At 34.6% G+C, this 13606-nt stretch overlaps 1 protein-coding gene across 3 annotated transcripts in view; it reads left to right on the top strand.

The window, feature by feature from the left end:
• Nucleotides 1-13606, top strand: part of CSMD3 (CUB and Sushi multiple domains 3) — a 684352-nt gene that overhangs the window by 596515 nt on the left and 74231 nt on the right. For all 3 annotated transcript variants that reach the window (XM_074577705.1, XM_074577704.1, XM_074577703.1), the window contains 5 exons: nt 2464-2652; nt 3101-3247; nt 4056-4244; nt 10386-10571; nt 11969-12163. In XM_074577705.1, coding sequence (XP_074433806.1) covers nt 2464-2652; nt 3101-3247; nt 4056-4244; nt 10386-10571; nt 11969-12163 — 906 coding nt within the window. The remainder of the gene's footprint in view (nt 1-2463; nt 2653-3100; nt 3248-4055; nt 4245-10385; nt 10572-11968; nt 12164-13606) is intronic.

Here is a 13606-nt window from a genome sequence, read left to right as displayed (position 1 = left end):
GACACCCACCCTTTAAGAATTTAGAAGTGTTGATGAGATCCCCCCTCAGTCGTCTTTTTTCCAGACTGAAGAGACCCAAATCCCTCAGCCTTTCTTCATAAGAGAGGTGTTCGAGTCCCTTAATCATCTTGGTAGCTCTCTGCTGCACCCTCTCCAGCAGTTCCCTGTCCTTCTTGAGCCGGGGAGCCCAGAACTGGACACAGTACTCCAGATGTGGCCTCACCAAGGCAGAGTAGAGGGGGAGGATGACCTCCCTCGACCTGCTGGCCACACTCTTCTTGATGCAGCCCAGGATGCCATTGGCCTTCTTGGCCACAAGGGCACATTGCTGGCTCATGGTCATCCTGTTGTCCACCAGGACTCCCAGGTCTCTTTCAGCTGAGCTGCTCTCCAGCAGGTCAGCCCCCAACCTGTCCTGGTGCATGGGGTTATTCCTCCCCAGGTGCAGCACCCTACACTTGCCCTTATTGAATTTCATAAGGTTCCTCTTTGCCCAACTCTCCAGCCTGTCCAGGTCTCTCTGTATGGCGGCACAGCCTTCTGGTGTGTCAGCCACACCACCCAGCTTGGTGTCATCATCAAACTTGCTGAGGGTGCACTCTATCCCCTCATCCAGGTCATTGATGAATATATTGAAGAGGACTGGGCCCGGTACTGACCCCTGGGGAACACCACTCGTCACTGACCTCCAACTAGACTCTGTGCCCCTAATCATGACCCTCTGAGCTCTGTCTTTCAACCAGTTATCTATCCACCTTACTGTCCATTCATCAAGCCCACTTTTCCTAAGCTTCCCTATGAGGATGCTGTGGGAGACCATGTCAAATGCCTTGCTTAAGTCAAGGCACATCTACTGCCCTCTCCTCATCTATTCATCCAGTCATGCCATCATAGAAGGCTATCAGATTAGTCAGACATGGTTTCCCCTTGGTGAATCCATGTTGAGTACTTCTGATAGCTTTCTTTTCCTCTACATGGCTTGAGATGACGCCCAGAACGAGCTGTTCCTTCATCTTTCCAGGGATGGAGGTGAGGCTGACCGGCCTGTAGTTCCCTGGCTCCTCCTTCTTGCCTTTCTTGAAGACTGGAGTGACGCTGGCTTTCCTCCAGTCCTCAGGCACCTTGCCTATTCTCCAGGACCTTTCAGAGATGATGGAGAGCGACCCAGCAATGACTTCTGCCAGCTCCCTCAGCACTCTCGGGTGCATCCCATCGGGGCCCATGGACTTGTGAATATCTAATTGATCGAATTGATCCCTCACTCGATCCTCCTCAACCCAAAGGAAGTCTTCTTCTTTCTCCATTACTTCCCCAATGCCTGGGACTCCCAAGGGCTGCGCCAAGCAGTAAAGACTGAAGCAAAGAAGGCATTCAGTAACTCCACCTTCTCTGCATCCTCCGTCACCATGGCTCCTGTCTCATTCAACAGTGGGCCCACAACTTCTCTGGTCTTCCTTTTGCTTCCAATATACTTGTAGAAGCCCTTCCTGTTGAGCTTGACATCCCTAGCCAGGTTTAAGATCTTTAGTTTAGTTTAGTTTTAGCCAGGTTTTATCTTTATTTCCTCATGAAGTGTTTGTCATATGGTGAACTGTTGTACCTGTTTTTAAATGGAGGAGAAATTAGATGAATTGCTCAACGTCAGCCTGAAATTCTCTAGTTCATTCAGAATTATAACACCAACATCTTGACTGCTAGTCATAGGCTTTGATTTTAAAAAGTCTCTGCTGCTTTTTTTTGGTAAGAAACAGGAAAGAAATGGGTCTGTATAAGGTGTGGTGAAGTAAAATATAATTTCAAGTGTTTTTCATTGTATGTAAAGGCAATAACCAATTTTCTGAGGTTTCTCTGAATCTAAAAACTAGGTAGCTGTATTAGCACAGGTCTTCTTCTAGTCTAATTAGTCCTTCTGAGTCCTACTGAGCACAAAATGTCAGCCTGAAGCATATCTTTTATTTTCTGGACCAAAGGCATCAAGTCTGAATAGTACTTACATTGTGTGTAGCTTAACTGAGGACCTCAAAATTTAGGTGCTGTTTTATACAGATTGTTGGAGGGATCAATTACTCTTTGTTTAGAATCTGACAACCCAAAATCAGTGTCTTCAAGTTTCTCTTTCAGTGCAAGACTTTACCTGGAATTATTGCTGACAGTAATAGTAATCTGAGGGGAAAAACAAAAGTCTATGGTTCACTTTTTGAACAATGCAACAATTTAGTACTTTAGCACAGACTACAAAATTATCTTATATTCTGGAGAATGAAAGAAGAAAAATGTCATGAATTGGTAATTTCTGAAGGTTGTGGGGATTATTTTCAAGATAAACATTACTTAAGATTTTTTTCTGTATTTATAGAAATAAAATAAGTAATGCAGATCTTTCAAACTCAGGAAAATCTTGCCAATCACATGAAGCAGAAATAGTGGGCTTCAGATTTTTTTAGCAATCTTTCTGTTTTACAGTGCTCTGTCCAGCCAATGAAATGCGTCTGGATTCAACAGGAGTAATACTGAGCCCTGGATATCCTGACAGCTACCCAAATCTTCAGATGTGTGCATGGACCATAACTGTGGAAAAGGGTTATAATATTAGCATGTTCTTTGAATTCTTCCAGACAGAAAAGGAATTTGATATCCTTGAGGTGTTTGATGGTAACTATAGGATGCACAACTTTGAATTATACTTTTTCTCTATATATGTATTTTCACATTGCATCTGTGTGATCACTGTTGTTTACGCATACCATAATTTGTCAGTATAAAATATTGTAATTTGTCAGTATGAAATACCTTAAATAAGCAATTATTTGATTTCTTGTGCTAAAAAGAACTGTTGGATTATGGTGTTTCCAAATTGTACTGCATTATTATGTTTAGAAATAATTTTGTTTCTGTACTAAAGAGATACTATCTAGTGTATAACATGTAATGTCAACTTCCATTTCTAATTCAGATTAATTTACCATTTGCTTGAGGATGTTTTCTATGTATATTAATTGTATGCATATAATTTATTGTATGTTATTTTAAACTTTGTAACTCCTTTTTTTGTTGCCTTTTTTTGTCTTTTTTTGTTTGTTTGTTTCTTCCTTGTATCAAGGACCAAACAGTCATAGCCCATTGCTCATTTCTCTCAGTGGGGACTATTCATCTTCTCTAAATATAACCAGCAATGGCCATGAAGTATTTCTCCGGTGGTCAGCAGATCATGGCACCAATAAAAAAGGTTTCAGGATAAGATATATAGGTACGCAAATCAGACTTTCTCTAATGTGCATAAAATTTCAATATGGAACATATTTATTTATGTGAAAAGGGTAATGTTAGCTATATTTTGTCCAGACTGAAAGGAAATCCATTCTGTTTTATATATGAACCTGATGATACAGATCTTGTGAGGAAAAAAAAAACCCACACACCTTAAGTAGGATTATGAAAAACATGTGCTCTGTAGAGATTTAAGTAAATGTTTCACAGGACTTTAAAATGGCATAAGCCATTGTGTTCTAAATAATTCACCAAAAACACCCCCTGAACACCAGATTCAGTGTATTAGCCATGGATATATGGTGGCATTCATAAATATAATTAAAATCTATTTTAGATTTGCTAGTTCCCTTCAGTTCATTGTAACACAGAACTTGAAAGGAATAACTTATTTAGGACCAGAAGGAAAAGATTATTTGAAAAGAATTATGTGCAGTATGCCCTTGATGCTTCCTTCCACAAAAATTTTATCATGAACTAAAATTCTGTAACTTACCTGTTTAAAAAAGAAGATGGTGGAAAAAAAAAACAAAACAGCTGTAGAGGTGAGCTATCACTATATTTCCTTTGAAGCTACTAAAACCTGAAGCCCTTATAAAACCCCCCTATTCTTTCACCTTAGTGAAATTGCTTGATGCATGCATGGTCAGGATACAAAATACAACAACTTTTAGTGACGTTTTCTCACCTTGTTATCAGATGTCCACTGAATTCAACAAGAATTTGTCAAAAAATGTCATCTGGATTCTAAATGGATCTTTTATTTATTCAATATTTTATGTTTAAAGCTCTCTACTGTAGCACTCCAGAGTCCCCTCCACATGGTTTCATTGTCAGTCAGACAGGTGGACAGCTCAACAGTATGGTTCGCTGGGCTTGCGATCGAGGTTTTCGGCTCGTTGGGAAAAGTACTGCTGTATGCAGGAAGTCTCCATATGGTTATTACTCATGGGATGTTCCAGTCCCAGCTTGTCAAGGTAAATTCTTTCATTATAAAATAATACGCCCTAAAAAACTTTCTTTTTATTTTTCTAATGTAAGCCATCAGTTCTCTGACTTAAAATGAATAGCAGGTAATTATTTAATGGTCATACCTCTGTACCAAAATATTTCCACCTTGTAAAACTTACAAAAGCAAATGTATTTTTAAGAAACAGTATTTCAACAGAATATGCTAACACTAGCGGATACTAAAAACAATGTACATCACTGTAAGGGAAAATACTCCACAAATTTAAAATATTAAATTATTCAAAAATAAATTAAAAACTGAATATTTAGTAAAGTTCATTTATCATTGTCCAAGAACTATATAAAAAAATGAAAGACCTGAAACTTGCTACATTTCCAAGAACAGGAAACTGGACCAAAAAAGCATTGCGTATGATGTCATTCTAACCTTTTGTGGTTTAAATTGTAATTTAAAATAGAATTCATTGAGTTAACTCTATATTTAGTTTCTTCTGCCTTATAAAAGCAAAATACGTTATGCTAACAAGGAAAAGAAAATGGTTATTTAATACCCATCACAATTGTATCCTACTTCTTCCTTTCCTGAAAAGAATGCTGTTTTTCTGATAACTTATTTATATCAGTCTTCAGTGAAATATTAGAATGGTTTTTCTTCATGAAAATTTACAGATGTCTTTATGCAAAATATATATATTTTGTTCATGTTAACTAGTGGAGATAAATGCTATAGGAATGTTCCATGTTAATTTCTCATGAGGTTTTTTTGACAAAAAGTCTTTGAACAATATGTTTCTGAAGCAAAACTATCTAACCTTTGTCAAAGATGAAACAATCTCGGTTTCAAACCTTTTTGATAAATTACTATTAATATAAAAGGTATGCCTGTATTTTTAAAAACTGAAAGTCCTCATAAGAACCCAACCAACCAGGCAGTGCATTTGCTACATATCATTCTTTAGCTTTTTCTTCTCATCAGTTATCTAAGCACTGCCTTCATGACAGTTATTTGTAGAACGTGATCAGATTGTTAATTAGAAGTATCAAACAATGTGGAATGCAAAAAAAAAAAAAAAAAGCCAAACAACTTACCAAATTCAAATAGCAGATGATTATTCCCAACATACTGAGTAGAGTTCAGTAATCGAAATAGTTGGAATACTCAGATAATACTGTAGGAACAAGTGGAGTTAAGTGCTTAGTAATCTCATGATGTCTGATCAAGTGCAAAGACTGTTGATAACAACTGTTAGCGTATTGAAAATTATTTAATATATGTATTACTTGAATAACAGTTAATTCTAATTTTGCATTTAATGAGGGCTAGCTTTGATACACGATGTGAGCTTTATTAAATTCTTCCAAGTAGTCCTTGTGCATGAAAAGTGGTTTGTAGCCATGATATAGCTGCAATTCACAACAGCAAACTCTTCGGATTCAACCTCAGGAATAAGCTGTTTCCATAGATGAGTCATACAGCTAAGCTTCCTGTTGTTTTGCTGAGGTGAAAATGATATAGATATGGATGATGATATAGAAGATTTATGATATGATCTCTTGTATGAAAAGGTTGAGAACACCATTAGTAAACATCCCTCATGTTCTTTCACAGAGGATATGTACATCACACGAGGGCTTTGCCATTCCCCCTACTACTGAGCAGTGCAGCTTCACCAAAAAATAGTTCTAACTCTTTTAAGTAGGGGCAAGTGGCTTTTAGAACGTCATGATATAGAGGATGGATGTTGTTTTAACAACTATTTTAACTGCCAGTCAGAATTTACCAAATATTTTGCCAGGTGATATCAGATGACAGTGTCATAGTCTTACTTTCTACTTCACATTCTTTGTCATTTCTAGCATAACTAGCAAAGCCATTTTAATCAGTTCTTTCACACATCTGAATGTACGATTGCCACAGATGACCGTTTAACACAGGAAAAAAAGTGTTAGGCTTTTTTTTTTTTTTACATAGCAATGCAAGGGGAAAAAAAAATATTTGCAATTTCTTTAAAAACTATCTCATTTTAATCTATTTGTTTTCTGTCTCCTAAATGAAGATTACTCATCAAATCACGGTAGTAGTTACTGGCATCATCCTATAGGAAATTAGAAATCTAAGGCCTCAAAATTTATGAATTCTTTAATGATACCTTTACAATCAGCACAGCTAGTGGTTTGTGGTAGTTTGGTGGGCTTTTCTAACAATACTAATTTCTTGGCAAACATTTTTTACTGTCAGCAGAGTATTTCATGACTGTAATTAAACTAATGCTTTCTCTTTACATTTTTCCTTTTGTATCTGTACAATTATTATCACTTTTGAATCCTCTTCTGTAACTAATGAAAGCCAGTAGCCTTTTCCACTACAGCTTTTTTTTCCAAATTCATGAGTAATGTTAGAGCAATTTTTAATATTCTTATTCTTATAACTACATGAATAGAAATCTTGATCTCTGAACCTCTAAATAGATAATACCAGCCATTCTTCAAATCACTTGCACTGCAGGACTGGCAGAACATGAAAAATACAGACACACACTTTAAGTCTGGTTAAATTTTTTTTTACATTATTTATAGAACTAAACATATCTCAGTAAAGAGACTCAATGCAGTAGTAAGGAATCAAGAGGAAATGCCTCAAGCCAGACTTCAACAATTACCTGAAACCTGTTTCAAAGTCAATACAAAAGCACCCTTCCTCTGTCATGAAAAGAAGTAAAAGGAAACTGCTTCAGAATCTAGTATTGTATTAGTATAATGGTAACAGTAATACAAATTAATTACAAACTTTAAGTGTTCTAACTTTTAGATTTTAACTATTCTGTTTATCTAGACATGCACTAAATGAATCATAACATGAAAGTGTTGTTATCCATGTATCCATCTCAGTTTTAATGATATTAAGCCTCTGATCACAAACCAATAAAATATTCCCATGGTTAACTAAATAATGTGGTCTGATTACGATAAACTTCTGAAAAAATGAATAGGTTTACAATGATCTATCTGAATACAAGAATTAACATGAATTCATATAAATGGTTGAATATTTGCAACTGACCATGGATCTCAGAAGATTCAAAGTGTTTTAAAACATTTGTTTTTCTCCCAGTTATTTTTTACATTTTAATTTTTTATCCCAGCATCATATGATTCTTGGTTTTAATTATGAAATTTTTCTCTTGCAAATAAACATTGTCTCACGCAGGCCTCATCAGAATTCAACATTAATATTTTATAATATCATATATGGATAACAGGCAAATGCTTTTACAGGCATTTTAGGTAGACATGTTAAGTAAATAAAGTTTAAAACATAACACTATATCCAGAAGAATTCTCTAGCTCAGTAATCAAAATTGTCTGTAACAGCAGACATAAGTGTTGAATAAGTGCTGATGGTTATGCAAGTGATAGTAAAGCATTAAAAAAAAATTGAAAAGATAGAGAAGACCAATAATACCTGGTTATGTATGATACCTGATGAGTTACAGTTTTCTCAAAAATTAAGCTAAAGTACATTTGTAGTGATCTGGAACAAATATTTGATATGTAAGCCATAATACCTTCTACCTTTACTTTTTTTTTGGTATGTCTATAGGTTTAAGATAAACATATTCATTTACATTAGAATAATTAAAATAGCTATGTGTAGGATAAGTAAGTCTTGCATTTATTCAAAATAGACTTCTGTTTATTTCCAAATGTTTGGCTGTATTAGGATAGGTGTAAAAAACTCTATAACTTATTAAATGCTAAAAAATAGTTGTCATCATTTAAAATGATTTGTAAGGCAATCTACAGGAAATTTATTTTTCATAAATTTCTTAATTCTTCACAAGTTGAATGACCAAGTAGTTAAGTTCAGAGAAGTGTGTCACTGAATAGTTTAAGTCATCTTGCCTATGTTTGAAATGTTCCTGGTAAATCTTATTAGCTCTAGACTGATGTCTAGATACTGCATCAATACTCAATATTTTTCTTATATCCCTGAGACGTGACAGGTAACTGCATTTGCTAAATGTTGTTCTTAAGTGAGGCAGAGCAAATCTAAGGATCAGAGGTCCTTTATAGGGTGAATTGTCTGATTTCTATTTGGGAAATTGTCATCACAGAAACATTTAATAGTGCCTTAACATTTACTGAGGGGTATTTAAGAACTTCAACCTGATCTAATCATAATTTCTGAAATTTAGGATAAGTCTTTAGAATGTGCTGGTAGTCTTTAAGAACTAATGAAGTTAAGGTCTTCCAAGGTCTTCCAGTATGTGTATCTCTTTGGAATCTGAACTGTGTTCTGAAGTTAGTGAACACAGAATATATTTTAGTGTTTCAGTTGCAATTAAAATTATGATGTTGATTTGCAATACTCTCCAAGTTGACATTTAACGACCAAACAGTTCTGTGATAGACCTGTTTTTTGGGCACTGTGGATGCTCCATATTTTTCATTTTTTTCCTGTCAAGCTGTCAGATGTGGCAATAACTTGTCTTGATCTTTTCACATTTTTCCTTTAACCAAAAGCTAAATTTCTCTTCAAGTTTCCACATATGCAAAACAGGCTCATAACTGCTGTAAACAAAAAATGTCATTGAGTGATTCCTCGGGAGCTCTGTTATCAAGCGTTTGGTGTGCTGAGATGAAACTTGTTTCTTAAAAGTTTAAGGTTAAGGGAAGAATATAGTTTTCTTGTGCCACAAGATTGATTCTGTTAACATCTATAATATGACTCAGAATTTATCAAGCCACAAATGGAGATTTTTGAATACTGAAGCAGTAATTAATCTCAATGGTAGATATAAGACATCTCAGGTTGTATCTACAAAATATCTGTTATATATTTTGCTGATTACTACAAAAGGCAGAATTTGCAGTATGTGAATAAGTAATGCTGTAGCATTTGTTGGTGCTTGGGATTCTAAGAAACAGCTGCTAACGTGTCACAATTCTTTTGGGGGTGGATACCGGTTTTTATACCCTGCTGAATGCTGTCCCTGATGTAACCAAAGGTAGACTTGGTTCTGGCAACTTTATTACTATTTGAAGCTTCTGGTTTAGTTAACTTGTCACTTTTTGTCAGTCTGGGATCATATCCTTATACCCTCTGAAAGACGGAATTCAGTGACTCTCTTGGGGCCTTCACTGTCCCCTAGTCACTGTTTTCTTATCTTCTTCTAAACATGTGTTTGTCTCTAGTTGCCAGTAGATACTGTGATAGCCATAAGATATATGATTTTATGATTGCCCAGACAAGGTGATAATAGTTTTCTGTGATTTTTTTCAGTACATTGTGTCCCTTTTTTAAAATATTTACATGCCATATGCAGTTTCTTTTTATGGTAATTTAAGCATATTTTAACATTGGTCCTATCACTTCTGTTCTGCAAGTAGTGATAGCGTTAGTGCTTTACCTGTGTCTCAGCTGTGATTATTAGCTTTGGTACACTGCTACACTGTTGTTATATTGCTTATTAAAGCAGATCTGTCTTACATCAGATCCACTCGCAAGGATCAAGGATTTATACACAGTCTGAGATGCTTAATTTTTCATATCTCTTTGTAGGCAGAATAGATGATCTTTCAGGGTTCAAGATTCCACTTCAAAGTAAAGTGCTTAAGAGTTAAGTGCCTAGGTCTTTTTTATTTTTTTTATCTGACTTACATTAGATGTATGGTGTTAAAATGTGAAAAAGAAAAAAAGATTTGGTTTTGATTTTACTCCCAAGATAGAGCATTATTTAGAGTCAAATGTTTTCTTGCTGCTGAATAATTAAGAAAAAAATAAAAATTATCCTAATGTCTAAGACTGGTGCTTTATTCATGCAACCATGATGATCATATTTTTTCCAGCTATTCTGTATTGCCTCTCCTTTGATTATCTTCTGCATTTTGAATGGATAGCTGCAGAGTTATGAACCGTTGTTATTATTTTTAACCTCCTCCATCAAAAGACAAAAACATCTTGAGATTTAATTCCCTAAAATTTTAAGGGAATTCATTTGTAGGCGTAGCACACATTAATGAATTAAAAAGTCATTTTTATGAATTTAATACTGTTGATGTTGCAGTGAATAAACCCTTTGAGATGAGCAGAAGCTTATAGTATTATAGTTATATAAAATAACTACATCTTTCTATTTACTCAGCAATATCTTGTGGAATTCCTAAAGCTCCATTAAATGGTGGGATATTAACTACAGATTACTTAGTTGGCACCCGTGTCACTTATTTTTGCAATGATGGATATAGACTATCAGCCAAGGAACTAACTACTGCAGTCTGCCAGCCGGATGGTACCTGGAGCAATCACAATAAAACACCTCGCTGTGTAGGTAAGTAACATGTAAAAACTGTCCAGTGAGTAAGAACCTGGCTAAACATTTTTTTTATTTATCAAAGGTGCAAATCTTCACATTACTTAAACTTTCAGCTTGAGGTTACTTTAATCTATGAATTACTGCTGGTATTAAATTATTGTGAAATACATATTTGAAATGTATATATTTCAGATATATATTGAAACATTCTGTGACAGCAGAAGAAATATGCTAGAGATTATAGAATACATTCAAACCGATAATTAATTTGCAGATAAATCGAAGTTAATGGTTGCAGGAGTTTGTGCAAAAGCCATCTCTTAAGTGAGAGCTGCAAATTTCATGTATTGTTAATAAACCCTGTTTACTATCCAGAATTGCAAAGTCTTTGGTACTCTAGGATACTGTTTGAAATTGCTGCTTATTATTTATATTCATACAGTCATTATAATCCTACTCCATCTAAACTTGGGAGAACATCACTGAGAAGAAAATGCGTGTTCAGTTCCAAAAAGAAGTGGATAGATACCATCAGAAATAGAAATGGGATATGAAAACCTGGGTGATCGTAAGACTGATACACAAATGCCAGAGTGTCTGATGCACATTAAGATTCGGATTATCTCCCCCAATGAATATTGGAAAGGAAATAAAATATTCCCTAGAATAATTTTCAAGAATTTTCCCTTTTTCCTTTTTTTTCCCTTTTTGTTGTTGCTGTAAATTACATTCCCTCATGCCTTTTCCTCTATATAAAGAACCAATCCAAATGGAGAGAAAGAAAGTAATATCCAGGAAAGATCTTCCTCTGTGCATTTTGATCATGAAAAAAATCGTTATGCTTGTTAACCTTTTTCTATCAGATTAGGGGTTTATAATATTTTTGTTTGTTTTTTGGAGGAAGAAGACATAAAACTAAGACATGAGATAAAAATATGTGGCTGCCGAAAAACCTTCTTGGATATGGATGTTTTTTTATTTGTCAACAATTCGCAGCCTCTCCTTAAAGACTACAATGAGTCTTTTAAGTTCTCACAGAATTTACCTGGGTAGAAAAATAATTCCTATATTGAAACATAGCTAACGTTTTACTAAGGATTCTGATGTCTGATGAAAAGTGTCACAGGAGTTCCATGACTATCAATCTACAGTGAATTCAACCATGGTATAGATTCTATCCACATCAGTTGCATAGCTCTGCATACACACTTACTGCTCTGTCTGGACCATTGATCATTATTATTTAACTTAGGGAACTCGTACCTGCTATCCACAGGCAATTTCAAATACAGCCTTACTCTTCAAACATTGTGTCACTGAGTTGGAAATACATTTCTGAATTAATAATCGTATAGATTTTCCTAATTTGCCTGTACTAACCCACAAATAACTATGTGTTTTTGTTCTGGAAGTTGTTACATGTCCAAGCATCAATTCTTTTACATTGGAACATGGAAGATGGAGAATAGTAAATGGGTCACATTATGAGTACAAAACAAAAGTAGTTTTCAGCTGTGATCCGGGGTATTACGGTTTGGGACCAGCATCTATCGAGTGTCTGGCTAATGGCACTTGGAGTTGGAGAAATGAGCGTCCTTACTGCCAAAGTGAGTACATGTCATATCTGCATCTGCTGTACAGACTTCAGATAAAACTATTTTATTTCACTGAATTAGAAATTAATTAATTACATATTGGAATCAGTTAATTAGAAAGGTGTTTTGTGGCTGGAATTCCTGGGTCTGCTAAAGGCTATTATTTACAAATATAGTCCATTAGGTTTAGTCACCAGGAAATATCTGTAAGCGAACTTCTGGATTTTAAAGGTTCCCAAATCTATAAATGTGTAAATAAGTAATAGAGAACATTTTCCTATATATTTTTCTAGGTCAGGAATGCTGTATAGTCTTGGAAAATTCAAAAACTGTATCCTGTCTGCACACTTGATAAATAAAATAATCTCTCCTTTCTAATGGTTACCAAATATATAGTGTGCAAGTCCACGTCATTCCTACCATTAGCTGATATCCTGATAACCTGCAGTAGCTACTTTTCAAAAAAAAAAAAAAAAAAAAAATTCAGATACTTTAAACAAGCTAAAAGTGTGTCTACAGTTATGCTCCCCTTCCCCACCCCCGTGAAAAGCAGGTTTATTTCTGTATTTAAATTTAGACATATGTTTTTCAAAATTGCGGGCTTTTGTGCATACTTTGAAGCCCCAAAATCCTTCCTCTCTGTGGAACACCACATGATGTACTCTGTAATAGAATGGGATATAACTGTGGTTGCGGTGCATGTATCTAAACTGTGTATCACACATGTTACACGCGTATCTAAAAAGCATGAAAAAAAAAAAGTGTAGATAAGCCAGATAACAGTGCTTTATAATATATTTAGAATTTATTGAGAAGATATGTGAAACTAAGGAAAAAGGGGCTGAAAAATGCCATTCTGTAAACAGATTAATTATATTGGAAACCAACCTTAATTTTGAGTTCTTTTTAACCTACTGGAAATTTCATTTATAACTTAGAGGATTTTTAAAAGTTAATTGAAATATTTCACCTCTGCTAATATTGTGTATGTGTCTGTATTTATACCTGTCTATGTATATAGATATTTTACATTGTGTATACATATTTGTAACCATTTTTTCTTTAAAAGACAAACATTTTCCACTATGTTTTGGGAAGTTTTGTTGACATTACCACTTACATTTTTTTTAGCATAATGTGCACTAGCTGCTTTCACCCTTTGATAATCCACCATCTTGTTTAGTAATAGTAAAGTTCTTTTTACTAATTCTTAAAAGAAAATTGTTAAAAAAAATTACGATTTTGAATGGGAAGATTATTTGAATTGTAAATAAATAACAAGGAATTCCATGCACATTGTTTGCTCATTATAAAAATGTATTGTGTGAATGCTAGGGCAAGTATTTCATTATGAACTAAAAGATAAAAATTATGTATTTCTAAAGAAACGTAATTTTTTTAATGGTAACAATTGTGATATTCCAATATTTAGAAAAAGTCATTGTTAAAACCAAG

This window comes from Larus michahellis, chromosome 2, assembly GCF_964199755.1.
Source record: "Larus michahellis chromosome 2, bLarMic1.1, whole genome shotgun sequence".
Classification (NCBI taxonomy): domain Eukaryota; kingdom Metazoa; phylum Chordata; class Aves; order Charadriiformes; family Laridae; genus Larus; species Larus michahellis.
Note: the sequence above shows the minus strand (reverse complement) of the source record. Positions and strands in the feature narration are given on the sequence as shown.